General features: G+C 40.0%; 1 protein-coding gene across 1 annotated transcript in view; it reads left to right on the top strand.

The window, feature by feature from the left end:
- ATG7 (autophagy related 7) overlaps nucleotides 1–19,051 on the top strand; it is a 102,386-nt gene that overhangs the window by 1,309 nt on the left and 82,026 nt on the right. The window contains exons 2-14 of the mRNA XM_077184793.1: nucleotides 10–47; nucleotides 481–640; nucleotides 1,011–1,065; nucleotides 3,184–3,301; nucleotides 4,111–4,188; nucleotides 4,661–4,777; nucleotides 5,318–5,467; nucleotides 5,961–6,049; nucleotides 6,995–7,116; nucleotides 8,259–8,349; nucleotides 9,925–10,069; nucleotides 10,871–11,029; nucleotides 14,666–14,860. Of these exons, the coding sequence (XP_077040908.1) occupies nucleotides 10–47; nucleotides 481–640; nucleotides 1,011–1,065; nucleotides 3,184–3,301; nucleotides 4,111–4,188; nucleotides 4,661–4,777; nucleotides 5,318–5,467; nucleotides 5,961–6,049; nucleotides 6,995–7,116; nucleotides 8,259–8,349; nucleotides 9,925–10,069; nucleotides 10,871–11,029; nucleotides 14,666–14,860 (1,517 nt within the window). The remainder of the gene's footprint in view (nucleotides 1–9; nucleotides 48–480; nucleotides 641–1,010; nucleotides 1,066–3,183; nucleotides 3,302–4,110; nucleotides 4,189–4,660; nucleotides 4,778–5,317; nucleotides 5,468–5,960; nucleotides 6,050–6,994; nucleotides 7,117–8,258; nucleotides 8,350–9,924; nucleotides 10,070–10,870; nucleotides 11,030–14,665; nucleotides 14,861–19,051) is intronic.

Raw genomic sequence — 19,051 nt, 5'->3', positions numbered from 1 at the left:
TGTTCTCAGGGCCGCGCTCCCGCCGGGCCATGGCCGCAGCAGCCCCGTGCCGTGCCGGGCCGGGCTGGCCCCGCTGTGTCCGTGTTCAGTCCCGTTCCCGTGTCCCTGTCCCGGTGCCGGTGTCCCGGTGCCCATCCCGACTGTGTCTCTGTTCGCAGGGCCGCGCTCCCGCCGGGCCATGGCCGCAGCAGCCCCGGGCCGTGCCGGGCCGGGCTGGCCCCGCTGTGTCCGTGTTCGGTCCCGTTCCCGTGTGTCCGGTCCCGGTGCCCATCCCGGCTGTGTCTCTGTTCGCAGGGCCGCGTTCCCGCCGCTGGGCCATGGCCGCAGCAGCCCCGGGCCGTGCCGGGCCGGGCCCGCTGTGTCCGTGTCCGGTCCCATTCCTGTGTGTCCGTCCCGGTGCCGGTGTCCCGGTACCCATCCCGGCTGTGTCTCTGTTCGCAGGGCCGCCTTTCCCGCCGGGCCATGGCCGCAGCAGCCCCGGGCCGTGCCGGGCCGGGCCGGTTCGGTTCGGTGCCGCTGCAGTTCGCTCCGTTCAGCAGCGCGCTGGACGCGGGCTTCTGGCACGAGCTGACCCAGAGAAAACTCAACCAGTACCGGCTGGACGAGACCCCCAAGCTCATCAAGGGCTACTACTACAACGGTGAGCACCCACCGAGCCCCGGGCCCTGCCAGTTCCACCGGGCCCTGCCAATTCCACCGGGCCCTGCCAGTTCCACCGGGCCCTGCCAGTTCCACCGGGCCCTGCCAATTCCACCGGGCCCTGCCAGTTCCACCGGGCTCTGCCAATTCCACCGGGCCCTGCCAGTTCCACCGGGCCCTGCCAATTCTGGCCTCTCCTGATGCTCCTCTCAGCCTATTCTGCTCCTCTGGCACGTTTCAGATGCTTCTGAAACACTGCAAAGAGTGGCTGGGAGTTTTGTATGTTTCATTGTCATTTATATCAACAAAAAAGGGAAATAACCCCAATGTTTTGGTTTAAAAGGAGCTTTGTTGCTGCTTTTTTTGTCCAGGTGATCCTTTGGGTTTGCCAGCTCGCTTGACACTGGAGTTTAGTGCCTTTGATATGTAAGTACAGCCTGGGGTTTGCCTTCATTTGTGTGTGGAGGCACTTTCCTGGCATGAAATTGATATATTAGTTAGAGAAACTCTGTGTGAGAATAAATAACTCTACATGAGAATAAGTAATTCTACTTGAGGATAAATAACTGTACATGAGAATCAATAATTCTACATGAGAATAAATAACTCTACATGAGAATAGATAACTCTATGTGAGAATAAATAATTCTACATGAGAATAGATAACTCTATGTGAGAATAAATAACTCTACATGAGAATAAGTAATTCTACGTGAGAATAAATAACTCTGCATGAGAATCAACAACTCTACATGAAAATCAATAAATCTACATGAGAATCAATAATTCTACATGAGAATAAATAAGTCTGCATGAGAATCAACAACTCTACATGAAAATCAATAATTCTATATGAGAATAAGTAATTCTATGTGAGAATAAATAAGTCTGCATGAGAATCAACAACTCTACATGAAAATCAATAACTCTACATGAGAATAAATAACTCTACATGAGAATCAATAATTCAATGGCAGAGTAAGTAACTCTGCATGAGAATCAACAACTCTACATGAAAATAAATAAATAACCTTTTTACCAAAGGTTTTTGTTCTTACAGTCCCCATCCTTTCTAAACCAATTTTCAATGGTCTTTGTCGTGTATTAGTACATTTTAAGGTCAGAAAAGGCAATTTTCCTGAATAAATAATAAATAATGAACTTTATAGCAGTGGAGGGACTGCTTTGAGTCACAAAAAATTAACTCCTTTTGGCTGGATTTAAAATATTCTGATTTCTCAGAGTCTCTCTCTTTCTGCATGTATGTTTATATAAAATACCATTTTTTCCCATTTCCCCATCTTTTTGCATTAGGGAGAATTTTTTAGTCATTTGACTTCTTCCCTTATAGCTTAATTAGGATTTCAAGTAGTTTTTACAATCCCTGGTTGTTACACTGTAATCTCTTCCAAAGTGTTCATCTGTTATGACTGGGAAAATACCAAGTTTTGAGAGCAATGGAAAGGAGGCAAGGAAATCAATCAGATGTGTAAATGAAGGGAATATTGTAGGGTTTTACCTCATTTATCTCAAAAATAAAATACTGATTGCAAAGAGCAGCTTCTCCAGCTGGTGATGTTACAAACTATAGAAGCTGCTCAATCTTTTGTGTGGTCTGGGTTTCCTTTGGGATGTGTTGCTGTCAAATTTTAACTCACTCTTTATGTGAGTACAACACTGGCACCTAAGTTCAGCATAAATTAGTTTTTCCCAGTGCAAATCCCATTTGTCACAGGTAGATTCAGTTTAAACAGAATTTAAAAGCTTCAATTCCTGATTTAGTGTCACTCTGCTTGGAGAGAACACAGATGCCAGATGTGGTTTTGAAGCCATGATGGAGATGTGTGCTTGCACTGGTTGTTATTCCATCAATCCATGCTCATAAAGATAAATTAATTAATATTTTAAAATTATATATTTTTACATATGATATTAGATATGTTATATATGTTATATAAAATATATAACAGAATATTATATATAATATATATTATATAATGTATATAATGATATCTATTATATATATAAAATAATATCATACATAGTATTATATATTTTATATATATAATCCTTATATTAATATATTAAAATTATATATTTATATATAATACTTCTATTAATATGTAAAATTATATATTATTATGTATAGCATTTATATATAATATTATGTACATTATATAATATATAATATATATTATATAAAATATATAATATATATAATATTATGTATAATATATAACCTATATTATAATATATATTGTATATTATATATTATATATAAGATAATATCATATTATATATAGAGTAGTATATATAGTATTATATATATTATATTTATATATATTTCTATTGATATGTAAAATTATATATTTTATATATAATATTTCTATTAATATATAGATATTATAAATGAAATTAATTTATTACTTTAATTTATATTAATTTTGTTGCTGTGCCTCATGTCATAATTGAAGTTAACACCATAAGATAGATACTGCTGCTGGTGACTGTGTTAATTCCCAGAGTTTTCCCTCTTTTTCCCAGGAATGCTTCAATACCAGCACGTTGCTGCCCTGCTTTTGGAACGTTGTACAACACCAACACTTTTGAGACTTTCAAATCCTGTGATAAGAAAGCACTTCTGGACAAGGAAGCAAATGAGGTGAGATTTCAAATCAAATCACAGAGTGTTTCCAAATCCCTTCTAGCCCTTCAAGTGCTTCACACTCTGCCCCAAATTTGGAGGTACCCCAGTCCTGAGCAGCCTCAGGATTTGCCTTAATCTGGAAGGAAGAGTTTGGTGTTTGCTTTTCACTGTTCTCTACAAAAGAGCAGAGCCTAATTTAATTAATGATAACTAATTCTACATGAGAACTCCATCACATTTTAAACTCTACCATGCTCTTGGAGCTGCCAGGGACTTAAATTCTGTAGAGCACATATTTAAAATTTGTGTTCATACCTGAAAACCAGCAGTGCCTGGTTTAAACCTCAGATTACTGCAGTTTATCTGTGTGATAGAGAGATGGGGAAGCAGCACAGCAGCGAGAATCCTGAGATAAAGCAAGAAAAAGATGGGTGAGAGGGGCTGGTCTGCCTGCACTGTCAGCAGTTAATTCAGTGTCATGGCCTGGGGAGAGGGGAAAGTCAAATTTAAGGTGCTTTACTTTGACCTGTCCTTGATTCCTTTAATTAATTACCTTGAGTAACAAAGTTTTCATGCATATCTTCATTCCAAACTACGAATTTTTTGCATTCCTGTGGCCTTGTAATTCCCTGTTGTCTGACCTTTAAAATCCTTTTAACACAGATAATTGTACGAAGAAATTCAGTTTAAAAAAAAGTCAGTGAATGTTTCTCTCCAAACTTTAAAGGTAGCTGGAAGAATGACAGATCTTTGCAGCTGTTCTCATGTTCTCTTGGTGTTTCTCTGGCCTTTTTCTTCCTCCTTGTCTCCACAATCCATGGCAGATCTGGGAATCAATCAAATCTGGAGCTGCCCTGGAGAACCCAATGCTCCTGAACAGGTTCCTGCTGCTGACATTTGCAGTGAGTACAGATAATTTGTGTCCCCTACTTGTAGTGGGAGTAGTGAAGTAGTTTCTTTTTAGGAATATTCATATATTTTCTATTCATAATAATGCTGCATTAATTTATTTTTCTGTTATTTTCTACAAATGTATAAGATTACCTGATGGCCTTACAGATATCAGTAGAATAGAGCAGCTGTTTCATGTTTAATTAATTGAAAACTTTGCTAAATGCTCCAGCTAGCAAAGCCTGAAGGATTGTACACACCTTGTCTGTTTAAATCTTAAATTAAAACATATACAGAGAATGGAAGCCTTTTAGTATTTTTATGATTTTCTAAAATCATTGTGAGAAAAAGATCCCTGTGTTCCCATGGATAAAATCATAAACCATTAATTTTAATTAGTATTATATCATTTATTTTGATATGGAGGGACTGCTTTTTCTTTATTACCTAATTTTATTTTTCTTTTTTTCTTTTTTTCCCTAGGATTTAAAGAAGTATCATTTCTATTACTGGTTTTGCTACCCTGCTCTCTGCTTCCCTGATGGGATTGAGATCACTCAGAAGCCTGAATGTCTTGGGGACAGGTTCTCACTAAACCAGGTACTCAAAATCCTAAAGATTGTGAGTTCTGCCATACTGAGAACTCCTGTGTGCTTTAAAACTCAATATTTTTGTCACCACATCCTGAATGAATTGGAGGCTCTGATTTCTTTTAAAAACTTCACATTTTTTTATTTCCATGTTGGTTTTTTGTTTACCTTTTGTTCCAGGATTGTTTAAATTATCTCAGTTTAGGTGCACATATGGCAAACAGTCCCTGAAGAGGTGATTATGCTAAGCTATATACTTTATATTTCTTTTTGAGATATATATGTTAATCTGTATATAAAAATGAAAATTAAAATGTATTTATGGATACAGCTTTGCTTTTGAAACTCATTTAAAAACCTTTATAAAGGGGCATCCCCTGAGTGAGCCAACTCATTAAAATTACGAAATTATTAATAAAATGTGTGTTTAGACAAGAAAAGGAAGTTATTTTTTATTTTTTTAGGAAAAAAATTAAACAAATTTTAGTTTCTTTCATATTACAGTGCAGAATTGTTAGAACTGTTGGTTCAGTTGTGTTTGCACTTTCAGATCCAAGCCCTGCAGAAAGCCTATGATGACCTCTGCCAGGAGGAGGGGGTGACAGCCCTGCCTTATTTTTTAATCAAATATCATGATAATTCTGTCATGATATCCCTGCTGAAAAAGTGGGATGGCTTCTTTCAAGACCAAGCAGAAAAGGTAATGAGAATTTTATATCATTTTATAGAATTAAATGTTTTATCTGTGATTGGTTTGAGGCTCTAATGCTGAGCTGGGCACAGTGGTTGTGTCCTGAGGGTGGCTGTAAAGTGATTTTTGTGCTGTTTTCCCTTTGATTTGTTCTCTTGCTGGCCTGTGCCCTGTCACTTTTTGACCATCCCAAACTCAGTGCAGGATTTTGGGTTGGGAGCAAGGCTTCAGTTGCTGGGCTTCCATCCTAATTGTGTTTTTAAAGTAAAGAAAATGCATTTCCTGCAGTGAACATCCAGCGTCCCTGAAGAGGCCAAACTGAAGAAATCTCAAAGCTGTGGCAAAAGCTTGAGGAAAACCTGCTGTGACCATGGATTAAATATTTATAAATATGCAAAATGTGTCTGTAGGCCTGCCCTGTCCAGAAGTTTTATTTAAAAATGCCACATAACCTTTCATGACTGTGATGGAGGAGTTCTCAATTGAACAATTTGATTTGCAGGTAACAGTTGGAGTTTATGATCCTTGTAATTTATCCCAGTATCCAGGATGGCCACTGAGAAACTTCCTGATCCTGGCAGCCCACAAATGGTACCTATTTTATTCTTTCCCACAAGGATTATTATTGGTGGATATTAAATGAGATCATTTGCTCCATGGTGTTTCACTCATATCACCCACCTGAGATTTTGGTTTTTGCCTTGGTATTCACTTGGAGTGATTCTGATTTTGTGCATGATTCTGGTTTTTACTTCTGTCAGTCACAAATTCCTATAATCCTAAAATGGATGCATTTACCTGGAAGTGCCAGCCTCACACCCTGCCAGTACCCTCCAGCTGTGTCAAATCTTGTTCCAAATACTCTGTGAATTTAAAGAATTAATTCGTTTCAAATAATAGCAGACTTGCACTTTAAAAATCAGATTTTAATAGGTTTTCTCCTTGTACCACTTGAATTTTTTTTTGTTGGGGAGAAGATGGGAAGAGAAGACACAGTTACACTCTGGGTGTTGAAAAAAAGGATTTAAATTATCAAATGAGTTTGGGTTGCTGCAGCAAAACTGTAATTGGGTTGCACTTCCATAGTTTTGAGTGTTACATTTACACAATCTTGGGGTTAAGAAGGGTTTAGGCACTAAAATTCTTATGTTTTATGTGGGTGTTTGAAGCATAAGGAGGAAAAATTATATCTATTGAGAAGTCAGAGGATGTTGGTGCTGCAGCAGAGTCCCAGCATGTCACCTGATGTGTGCTCTGGTGCTTTTCTGCTTTTTATTCCTCTAAAGCTGCAGTTTGGCCAGTGCTGGATAAATGCAAGGTCAGGCTGGCAGTGGCATTGCTTTGGAGCTGTGTCCCACCAAACCAGTCATTTCTGACACTTCAGGAATTAGTTCTCGTTCTGTACATGATAAGACAAAAAAGGCTCATTCAGACCCTGCAAAGGACTAAACCTGTGTGAAATGGTGCTAAAAGAATTCTCTTTTCTATGAAAGAAGTTGCATGTGTGTCTCTATTTCTCCTTTATTTGGCTGGCAGGGGCAGTGCTCTGCAGAGGCTTGAGGTGCTCTGCTTCAGAGACAGGACCATGCAAGGGGTCAGGGACATCAGCCACAGCATCATCTTTGAAATCAAACTGCCAGAGGCACCCCTGGGCCCAGGTAAGCCAGTAAAAACATTTTTCCCCCTTTTTTCTTTTCTTCTTCATCACTGCTGACATGGCAAAATAAATTAGTGCTACAAAATTGTTACTGATGCTAAGTTGTTTCAAATGGATTTTAAGTTGTTTGAATTTCTGTTAAATATCTCTAAAGGAAATGGTTCTTTTTTCAACAAAGAAAGAAGAGAGAATATTCTCTCTTAAATTTTTTTCCTCCTGTAATTGTGTTGCTAATTGAAAACTAAGAAAAGTCTTGCCGGTGGCCTAGAAAATACAATAAAACAGCAGTTTGTCTCGTTTTTTCTTGTTGAATTTGTATACAGTCCCTCAGGTAGGAAAAAAGTGATAGTGAATTTATGAGATGCAAAATTTCTGGAGAATTTCTAAAATAATTTCTAAAATAATTTCTAAAATAATAAAATTTCTAAATTAATAAAATTTCTAAAATAATAAAATTTCTAAATTTCTAAAATAATTTCTAAAATAATAAAACCCTGCCCCAGAATGGAGCTGTTCCTTTAATCCCATAGTGACACATCCAGGTATATTTTAAAGCAGTAAACTTAAAATATTAAAACATAATCTCAGTTTTAATTTCTAAGTACAGGACAGCATCACCAAATTTCTCTACCTCAGGCAAAAAGGTTCTGAATGCTTCAGATGTCATTATTGCAAATTATTTAATTCTATATAATTAAGATACATAATTCTCCACTGAATTTGCAGGTGGGGTGTAGGGACTATGAAATGATGACTAAAATTGGCAAAATTGCCTGAATTATGAATTTACTGAGCTTGGCATTAAAGATCTGAGGGGGAATGATGCCAGCTCTGTGCTGGGTTTGAAGCTGAACAGGCAAAAGCAGCACAGGGGACACCTGAGAGCAAAGAAATTCTCCAGGAACTTTCAGATGATGTCAACAGCACAATTCCTATAGCAGGTTGTTAAAATTCAGGTTATTTACTGGCAGGTTTAAAATAAGGGTTTTTTCCAACAGGGTTAAGGCCAAAAAAATTTCTTGTTTTCATTCTTTCTTTCCTTTTTCTTTCCTATTTTTGGTTTTGTTTTTGTTGTTTTGTTTGAGGGTTTTTCTTTCTCTTTTTTTTTTTTTTCTTTTTGTGTGTTTTAAATATTTCAAACAGATTGTCCAAAAGCTGTCGGATGGGAGAAGAACCAAAAGGGAAGCATGGGACCAAGGATGGTGAATCTCAGTGAATGCATGGATCCAAAAAGGTTTGGTTTTTTATCTTTTGAATTCCCACAGTTTTCTTTACTTGGGTTTAAGCCATAGCAAGTTGAAATGTGAAATAGGGAAGAATATGCAGTAAAACATCCACTGGATATTGTTTGGCCTTTCTTTGGGAGGTAAGGACCTTCACAGAGCACTGCACTGCCTGCAGCAGAAATCTTGGCAATTTTGGACTCTAGTTGGGAATTCTGAATGCATTTATTTAAAACTGAGTGCAGTGTAGGTCAGAGTGTTGCAGGCTGTGGATTTCATTGGATTCCATAACCTGCAGGGTGTTCATGAAAATGAGCATGGGGGAAAGTTCATCCTTTGGGGTGTGTCAGAGTGGGCCAGGAAGGAGCTCAGGAAATGTGACTTTCATCATTTTTATCATTCTGTTTGGGCAATGGATTGAAAAGAATGAGGTAACAGAGTGTCTGCATCTGTGTCCTTGCCCTGGAAAAACTTCTTGGTCTGATGGTTCAGGTTCAGCCCATCAAGCAAAGCCATTTCTGTCTCCAGCATTTGTGGAAATTCTCAGTCTTCACAGATATTCAATAAAGTTCATCTCAGACTTCTTAATTCTTTAGGTTTCTTGACCTTCTTTACTTGTATAAATTATCTAAGTGCTTCCCAAAGAGGTGTTGGTGAAATGCCAGCCTTGACAATTACCATTTAAATCCTTGTTGGACAAAGAATTGTCTGGATGCTGAAAAGATTTTATTTATGATGTGTGAAGGAATGAAACCTGCAGGAATCTGAGAGCTGTGGTGGTGAGCTTGGTGAATCTGAGCTTGGTGAAAGCTTTAACACCCTGGGCTCTGATGGATAGAAAAATCTGCCCCTTGCTTGAACACAGATTCCCTACTTCATTTTCTTTCTCAGACTTGCACAAAGAAGGGCCCACATGCTTTAGGGCACAAGTGGAGTATTTCAAGTTAAGGGCAGGTGTAACTGGATACAGGAAACCTGGTAGTTTAAAAAAGAAACAAAGATTTATGGACAAATTATCTGTCTTAACAGGAATCTTGGCTGAGACACCATTTTTATTTTCATACTTGCATCAATTTTATGTCACCCTGGGTTTTTAAGATTTTCTAAGCCTTCTGATGTTGACATTCTTGTAGTGAATTTTCTCACACACTTTCTGTAAATAACTGATTGTTTTGCATTCCTTTATGGAGGAGGAGAGAGTTGATGGACTGTTGGTTTAACCAGTGGCATTGGAGAGGTGCCACTGTCACCCTCCAATCCACTGTCACTTTTGGAAAACTATAAATGTTGGAGTCAGAAAATAAACGGCCCTTTTTTCTCTTTCACCTTGAGAACGGTGTGAGCGTGTGTTCTTTTGTGTCCTATAGCGACAATTTTATTACTAAAATGTTATTTTTGGATCGTTACTTTTTCAGAAGCCCTTGTCTGTTTGTTTTTCATATTACCTATGTATTCTACTGCTGAATTCTTTCTCTCCTTTAAAACAAATGTTCAAAATTACCTAATTCAGCTGAAATACCAGTGATTCCTTTGTTGGAGAAGCAGAGGAGGGTTTGGATGTTATTGTTATTTATTCCATGGCACAGGTTGGCAGAGTCATCCGTGGATCTGAATTTGAAGTTGATGTGCTGGAGGTTGGTGCCTACTCTGGATTTGGAGAAGATTGTGGCTGCCAAGTGTCTGCTGCTGGGAGCTGGCACCCTGGGCTGCAGTGTTGCAAGGACCTTGATGGTAAAACCTCACAAAGAACATCCTGCTTCTCATAAAACCTGTATTTCTTTATTTCTTTTGTCCAGCTGCTGTGACACATCAGAGACAAATTGCATTCTCTGCATTAGAGTACACATCAGTAATATTCTAAATTGCAGGAATGGGTGAGAACTGTACCTAATGGAAATAAATAACTGAAGTTCTGAATGCACATCAGTAATATTCTAAATTGCAGGAATAGGTGAGATCTGTACCTAATGGAAATAAATAACTGAAGTTCTGAATGCACATCAGTAATATTCTAAATTGCAGGAATAGGTGAGATCTGTACCTAATGGAAATAAATAACTGAAGTTCTGCTGACGTGAAATAGGAAGGGAACCTTGGCAGAATATTTTGAATTTATTTTAAAAAAGGAAATTCTGGAAAAATGAACAAGCTACAAAGAGCAAATTCACAGTGAAGCACTTGAAATAACTGTGCTGAGGATTCCTTTCAGGGATGTTCACCCCTTTCCACTGAATTCAGCAGGGTTTGAGGGGTTTCTGTTAAATGCTATATTTAGCAAATCATTTATATATATTTATTTATATAAAATTTATATATTTATTATATATATATATTTAGCAACCAAATTTTCTGTTCCCTTATCTCAGGCACTTCAAAAAACTGCAAAAACTTTTGTAGCTTCAAAAAAGTGAACAAAACTCAACGTTGAGTTGAGTGGCATTACTCAAAACCATTTGGTTTTGAGTGGCATTACTCAAAAACCATTTCCCAAGGCTGTTGTACTTATCTTTATGAACTTTTGTTCTCCTTTAGGGCTGGGGGGTGAGGAAAATCACTTTTGTGGACAATGCAAAGATCTCCTACTCCAACCCCGTGCGGCAGCCGCTCTACGAGTTCGAGGATTGCCTGAGTGGGGGCAAGCCCAAGGCTCTGGCAGCAGCAGAAAGGCTGCAGAAAATCTTCCCAGGAGTGGTAAAATCATTATTTTCATGTTCTATCACTGGGGGAAATAAATAAAAATTAAAAAAAAGTGACTTTAAATTGCTACTCCAATTTGTAGTAGTTAAACGTTAAAAACACCATGCAGGTGTTTTGAAATATTATAGTTGGTTACTGAAATATAATAGTTGGTTACTGAAATATAATAGTTGGTTACTAAAGTATTTCAGTTGGTTACTGAAGTATTTGTTAGTTACTAAAATATTTTACTTCAAATTTCTGTTCCTGGTGACTTTATTGAGGTAAATTGTCACAATATGACACGAAATGAACACCACTCACACGCTGAGATGTCCAAGGCAAAAAAAGCTCCTTTATTTCTGGACCTCAATATTTATAGAATTCCACAAGTGATCATGGATTGGGGGATGAAATTGCCACCTCTCCAACCACGCTGGTCAAACCAACAGTCCATCCATTCTCTCCTCCTCCAGAAGGAGTGCAAAACAATCATTATTTACATGAAAAGTGTGGGAGAAACTCCATTACAAAAATGCAAACATCACAAGGCTCAGAAGAGCTTTAGAAGAACAGGGAGACAGTAAATATTTGTAGTAATGAAATATAATTAAGGATCATGAAGTCATTTTGGAGCTTGTTGAGAGTGAGGTGAATTTTTTTTCCTATCTAAGATGTCCTTTGAGTAATGCCAGGTCAGACATATTAAATGTCTACTCTGGGAGCAGGTCCTGAGGGAAGAAATAAATGTATTTTTGAGATTTCCTATTATGTTTCAGACCCCAAATTTGCAATCTTCTCTAAATTGATTTTCTATATTAGAAGCTATAGCTTAGTTTTTAACAGCAAGCAAAGAGAACGACATAGAGTCCCCTTTTTTAAATGTCATTCTAACATTTTATGAGATGCTAACTAAATATTTTGGATAATTTGGAGGCATTTTAGAACTTTTCTTAGATTCCTGAGATTTTGGGACTCTGTGAAACGAGCAAGATCTTTCTTTGGGGATATATGTGGCATTTACTCCTCCTTAAAATAATGCCAATGTGCCCTTTGAGCTCTTTTTGCCATTTTTGGGCTGCCAAATGCACCTCAGCCACTTTGGCTGGTGACTGCTGGCTTTGTTTTGAGGGGCAAATAAAAGTGTTGGAGCTGCCAGGCTTATCTGTATTCCTACAGCTACAATGGAGCTTTTCTTGGAATTCTGGCAGGATTTTAGTATTTACAAACCACATTGACCATTTTGTGGTGCAGTTAATTCCAGCTTATTTCTTTGAATTTATGAAAGAAAAAAATTGCCCTCTTGAGTCCCCAGCAGTGTGAGTTGAGCTGGTCTAATCAATCAGCACTTGAGCAGCACAGGCTTGATGGGTGATCCATGAATACTTTACTCAGACACAGCATGGATTAAGTTCTGTATTCCTACCAGGAATTTTGGAGGATATAATGGCACTGAAATTAAAGCCCGCCCAAAAATTTCCTGATGCCTGTGGTGATGGTACAGAGGGTGAAAAGAGGTGGATCCTTTTTTACAGGATGTTACCCACAGCCATTTCTCCAAGCTGCTGGATGGGCCTGGTTCTTTTTATCCTCAGGGAGATTTCTGTGTGTTATTTCTGTGTGTTATTTATGTATGTTTGTTATTTCTGTATGTTATTTCTGTGTTTTCACCCTTCTGGTCATTTGATTCACCTGGATTTATGAGTTGTGCTGGTAATTAATTGGTCTGTGTCAAAAGCACATTCCACCAACCTTCCTCTCCTCTCTTCCCATGGAATTTTATGCTTGGTTCATCCAGTTTTTGCTTTTTGGTTTTTAATTTTTCCTGCAGTGCCAAGCAGGGAGGCTTTGGCAAGGCTTGTTCTTCTGTAACATAAATGAGGGCTCCATCCTTTCCTTCCTTTCCCTTCCCTTCCCTTCCAGCAGATGGCTGGCAGCTTGTGCTGACACATTTCCAAAGGAGTGAATGAATTGTTTGCATTGTCCATGCATTGTGTAGATGCTTCTTTGGCACAATATTTGCTCTCAGTGTGTCCTGCCCTAGTTAGGGGCTGGAAGAGGGAGATGTTTCTGCCATAGGAGCCTCTGCTCAGTGCAAGCCTCCAGCTCTGCAGTGACAAAGTCTCAGAAGTGCTTTTGGCTGTCTCAGGCTCCCACATGGCTGGGGAATTACAGGGAAATCATCCAAGGCTGTTCTTGTCCTGAGGAACTGCAAAGAAGGAGCAGTGGGTGTGATGCTGCACATGGCTGTGACTGAGGATTTAGCAGCAGAAATACAAACTGCAGCCTGTAAAAATCGTGTGGGAAGGGGCTGGAAAGAGAATCAGGACTCAAGTTTGATCATAATCATGTGAAAATGTGGCTGCTTGGCTTTGGGGTGCTGTTTGTAACCCTGGCATCAGGAGCAGTTCCACTCTGTTCTTGCAGTGATTTACTAAGCCTGCTAAGACTTGGAGTCTCTTCTGCCTAAATCCAGAGTGAGAAGCCCCAGCACTGTGCCTCAGTGCCCAGCCCTGCCCCACAGAGAGGTGCAGGGAGCGGAGCTGCCATTCTGCCAGGGGGATTGGACACATCCTCTGCTCTGTGCAGGATTTTACACCTGGATTTTTTAAATCCAGAGTGAGAAAGCCCAGCACTGTGCCTCAGTGCCCAGCCCTGCCCCACAGAGAGGTGCAGGGAGCAGAGCTGCCATTCTGCCAGGGGGATTGGACACATCCTCTGCTCTGTGCTGCATTTTACACCTGGATTTTTTAAATCCAGAGTGAGAAAGCCCAGCACTGTGCCTCAGTGCCCAGCCCTGCACCACAGAGAGGTGCAGGGAGCAGAGCTGCCATTCTGCCAGGGGGGTTGCACTCATCCTCTGCTCTGTGCTGCATTTTACACCTGGATTTTTTAAATCCAGAGTGGGAAGCCCCAGCACTGTGCCTCAGTGCCCAGCCCTGCCCCACAGAGAGGTGCAGGGAGCAGAGCTGCCATTCTGCCAGGGGGGATTGGACACATCCTCTGCTCTGTGCTGCATTTTACACCTGGATTTTTTAAATCCAGAGTGAGAAGTCCCAGCACTGTGCCTCAGTGCCCAGCCCTGCCCCACAGAGAGGTGCAGGGAGCAGAGCTGCCATTCTGCCAGGGGGGATTGCACTCATCCTCTGCTCTGTGCTGCATTTTACACCTGGATTTTTTAAATCCAGAGTGAGAAAGCCCAGCACTGTGCCTCAGTGCCCAGCCCTGCCCTACAGAGAGGTGCAGGGAGCAGAGCTGCCATTCTGCCAGGGGGATTGGACACATCCTCTGCTCTGTGCTGCATTTTACACCTGGATTTTCTAAATCCAGAATGAGAAAGCCCAGCACTGTGCCTCAGTGCCCAGCCCTGCACCACAGAGAGGTGCAGGGAGCAGAGCTGCCATTCTGCCAGGGGGATTGCACCTGCCCTCTGCTCTGTGCAGGATTTTACACCTGGATTTTTTAAATCCAGAGTGAGAAGCCCCAGCACTGTGCCTCAGTGCCCAGCCCTGTCCCACAGAGAGGTGCAGGGAGCAGAGCTGCCATTCTGCCAGGGGGATTGGATTCATCCTCTGCTCTGTGCTGCATTTTACACCTGTTTCACCACAAGGTCACCTCTGACCTGCTGCTTTTCTCTCTGCCTCTCTCTAGAGCTCTGAGGGTTACAACATGAGCATCCCCATGCCAGGCCACCCAGTGAACTTCTCCGAGGTCACCATGGCCCAGGCTCAGAGGGACGTGGCGCAGCTGGAGGAGCTCATCGAGGGCCACGACGTGGTGTTCCTGCTGATGGACACCAGGGAGAGCCGCTGGCTGCCTGCTCTCATCGCAGCCAGCAAGAGAAAGGTGGGCCACAGGCTTGCCCTTTTCCTTGAAATTGCCTTGAAATTGCCTTTCCTTTCCTTTCCTTGAAATTTCCTTTCCTTGAAATTGCCTTTCCTTTCCTTTCCTTGAAATTTCTTTTCCTTGAAATTTCCTTTCCTTTCCTTCCCCTTTCCCTTTTCCCACTCTCATCGCAGCCAGCAAGAGAAAGGTGGGCCACCAGCTTTCCCTTTCCCTTTCCTTTCCTTGAAATTTCCTTTTCTTTCCTTGAAATTGCCTTTCCTTTCCTTGAAATTGCCTTTCTTTGAAATTCCCTTGCCTTGAAATTTCCTTTCCTTTCCTTGAAATTGCCTTTCCTTTCCTTCCTCTTTTCCCCTTTCCCTTTTCCCACTCTCATTGCAGCCAGCAAGAGAAAGGTGTGCCACAAGCTTTCCCTTTTCCTTTCCCTTTCCTTTCCTTGAAATTTCCTTGAAATTGCCTTTCCTTTCCTTGAAATTGCCTTTCCTTGAAACTTCCTTGAAATTTCCTTGCCTTTCCTTGAAATTTCCTTTCCTTGAAACTTCCTTTCCTTGAAATTCCCTTTCCTTGAAATTCCCTTTCCTTTCCTTGAAATTTCCTTGCCTTTCCTTGAAATTGCCTTTCCTTGAAATTGCCTTGCCTTTCCTTGATATTGCCTTTCCTTGAAATTGCCTTTCCTTTCCTTCCTCTTTTCCCCACTCTCATTGCAGCCAGCAAGAGAAAGGTGGGCCACAAGCTTGCCCTTTTCCTTTCTTTTCCTTGAAATTTCCTTTCCTTGCCTTGAAATTTCCTTTCCTTTCCTTCCTCTTTTCCCCTTTCCCTTTTCCCACTCTCATCGCAGCCAGCAAGAGAAAGGTGTGCCACAAGCTTTCCCTTTTCCTTTCCTTTCCTTGAAATTTCCTTCAAATTTCCTTGATACTGCCTTTCCTTGATATTGCTTTTCCTTTCCTTGAAATTGTCTTTTCTTTCCTTGAAATTTCCTTTCCTTTCCTTGATATTGTTTTTCCTTGAAATTGCCTTTCCTTTCCTTGAAATTGCCTTTCTTTTCCTTGAAATTTCCTTTCCTTGAAATTTCCTTTCCTTGAAATTGCCTTTCCTTTCCTTGAAATTGCCTTTCCTTTCCTTGAAATTTCCTTGATATTGCCTTTCCTTGAAATTTCCTTTCCTTTCCTTGATATTGCCTTTCCTTGAAATTTCCTTTCCTTTCCTTGATATTGCCTTTCCTTGAAATTTCCTTTCCTTTCCTTTCTCTTTTCCCCTTTCCCTTTTCCCACTCTCATTGCAGCCAGCAAGAGAAAGGTGGGCCACAAGCTTTCCCTTTCCTTTCCCTTCCCTTTCCTTGAAATTTCCTTGAAATTGCCTTTCCTTGAAATTCCCTTTCCTTGAAACTTCCTTGAAATTTCCTTTCCTTTCCTTGAAATTCCCTTTCCTTGAAATTGCCTTTCCTTTCCTTGAAATTTCCTTGAAATTGCCTTTCCTTTCCTTGAAATTGCCTTTCCTTGAAATTCCCTTGCCTTGAAATTTCCTTTCCTTGAAATTGCCTTTCCTTTCCTTCCTCTTTTCCCCTTTCCCTTTTCCCACTCTCATTGCAGCCAGCAAGAGAAAGGTGTGCCACAAGCTTTCCCTTTTCCTTTCCCTTTCCTTTCCTTGAAATTTCCTTTCCTTTCCTTGATATTGCCTTTCCTTGATACTGCTTTTCCTTTCCTTGAAATTGTCTTTTCTTTCCTTGAAATTTCCTTTCCTTTCCTTGATGTTGCCTTTCCTTGAAATTTCTTTTCCTTTCCTTGAAATTTCCTTTCCTTTCCTTGAAATTTGCTTTCCTTGAAATTGCCTTTCCTTTCCTTTCCTTGAAATTTCCTTTCCTTGAAACTTCCTTTCCTTTCCTTGAAATTTCCTTGATATTGCCTTTCCTTGAAATTTCCTTTCCTTTCCTTGATATTGCCTTTCCTTGAAATTTCCTTTCCTTTCCTTGAAATTTCCTTGAAATTTCCTTTCCTTTTCTTTCCTTGAAATTGCCTTTTCTTTCCTTGAAATTTCCTTTCCTTGAAATTGCCTTTTCTTTCCTTGAAATTGCCTTTCCTTTCCTTTCCCTTCCCTTTTCCCACTCTCATTGCAGCCAGCAAGAGGAAGGTGTGCCACCAAGCCACTCATTTCATTTCCTTCCATTCTCCTTTTATTTTAAATATTTTATTTTTATTATATTATTATTTTATTTTATTTTGATTCCTTTATTTTAAATTCCTGGCCCTTTCTTTCTTTATAGCCCAAATGAGCTTCCCTTTTCCAGTGGGGAGATCAGTGTCCCTTTAGTGAGGGCTTCACTGAATCACAGCCTCAGGTGTTAGTGTGTGTAACTTGATAATTCATCAGTTCCTCCTTAATCCTCCTGGCCTTTCTTGCACCTGTGGTCTTTCTTTCTGTTTTAGTTCCTTGAAAACAGCACAAAAATGACAAAATGAGCAAGTTTGCAAAGCTTGTTGTCTCCTTAACAAAAATCTGATTCCGTTCTCCAGAGTACTGACTCTCCATGTTTGTTTAAAAATAAATATCAATAATATTAACCCATCACACAGCCCAGGCAGGGTGTTCCTGGCACTGTGTTTGTGCTGCTCATGGACACCAAATTCCTGCTGTCTACTGGGCAGCAGATTGTTGGGAGCAGGAATTTGGAGCAAAAATTATGTGAATAAAGCAATTTCTGACCTTTCTGTTCTCCATCAGAGCTGCCTATATGACTATCTTGAAGTTCACTTTTTAAATCTCTTCAGAGTTTGAAAACAGTTAAAATCAGCTAACTCCCAATTATTATGGGAGTTGGCTGATTTTAATTATTTATTATTATCATTATTATCATTATTATTATTATTATTATTATTACCACAAAATCTTTGTGTTGTTTTGGTACCATACACCACTTTTTTTCTTCATCTCATCCCAAACTCTACTTTCAACTGTGTTAACAATTTTTCAAAAATTCAGTTTCAAAATTTCAAAATTATTAGCTGGGAAGTGCCAGGCCCAGCCTGTTCTTCCACGTGGTATGGTTGGGAATTTCCAGCAATATGTGGAGTTTTATGTGCATATTTTATATGAATCCTGTCTGGTTCAATCAGGATGGAATGGTTTTATGATCTCCAAAACTTCCCTCCTATGTTTTCTTAGCCAGCAGTGCCCTTCCACATTTTTCTTGCAGCACTTGTATGATTTTGAGGATAAACTTTGAAACTTTTTGTGACATTTCTCTGTTACTCCATGGTGCAGTGTGTCCACATCACAGTTGGTTGATTTTGATAACATCCCTTAGATGTGAGGAGATGGAATTCTCTGCCACTGAAAAAAAACCCAGCAGGGAAATCTCCAGGTGTCCAAACAAATGCTCAATATTTGATATTGGTAAACACTCAGTGAGGGCTCTGCTTCAAATGTGATTTTGTGTGGCACCTGCAGATCTCAAGTACTGCACAGTTTGCTCCCAAAGGTCTCAAAAAGAAAATCAAGGAGATGGTGAGAGATGATTTGTGTGAAATGCACACCACCAGGGCTGTGTGGAGCAGTAAGATTCTTTTCCCCACTCCACCATTCAAATGCTTTGGGGATCTTTGCCATTCCTGCAGTCCTTGTCCAAAACAAGCACCTCAGACAACCCAGCCCCTCAAATGATAAATCCTCATGTCAGATATTAAAGCTCTGCTCCTGCTAAGCACTGGAACTTGTTAAAATTTGCTTCTTTTTTCTTTTTGTTAACCCATGCCAAAAGATACTTTTCCATTTGTCTCTTGTACTTTTCCATTTGTCTCTTTATCAAAACCAGATGATTTTTTTTTCTTTAATTAAGGCTCAATCAGTCAGAATGAAATAGTTACCTGCCTGTAAACTGAGAAGAAACAGTTGATTGCAGTGGGAATTGTTTAACATTGTTAGTAATTCCTGCTAATAGCAGCTCTTACTCATATTTTGGAAGTGGAACACCATATTCAGGTTTTACAGGTAGATGCAGTGAGAAGATGCAATCTTTTAATTGCACAGATTCAACAGCAGGGTTCTGCTTCAGGACTGAGGAAAAATAAACTACACCAAGGCTGGAAGAATATGCAGAAATAATTGGAAATACTGAGAATGATGATGAGACTCACAGCTTGCTAATTAATTCTTGAGGGAGCTTCCCTCAGAGTTCTCCTTTGAAACAGTTCCTGGCTG

Source organism: Agelaius phoeniceus, chromosome 11 (genome assembly GCF_051311805.1).
Source record: "Agelaius phoeniceus isolate bAgePho1 chromosome 11, bAgePho1.hap1, whole genome shotgun sequence".
NCBI lineage: Eukaryota > Metazoa > Chordata > Aves > Passeriformes > Icteridae > Agelaius > Agelaius phoeniceus.
This window is presented reverse-complemented; position numbering and strand designations above follow the sequence as displayed.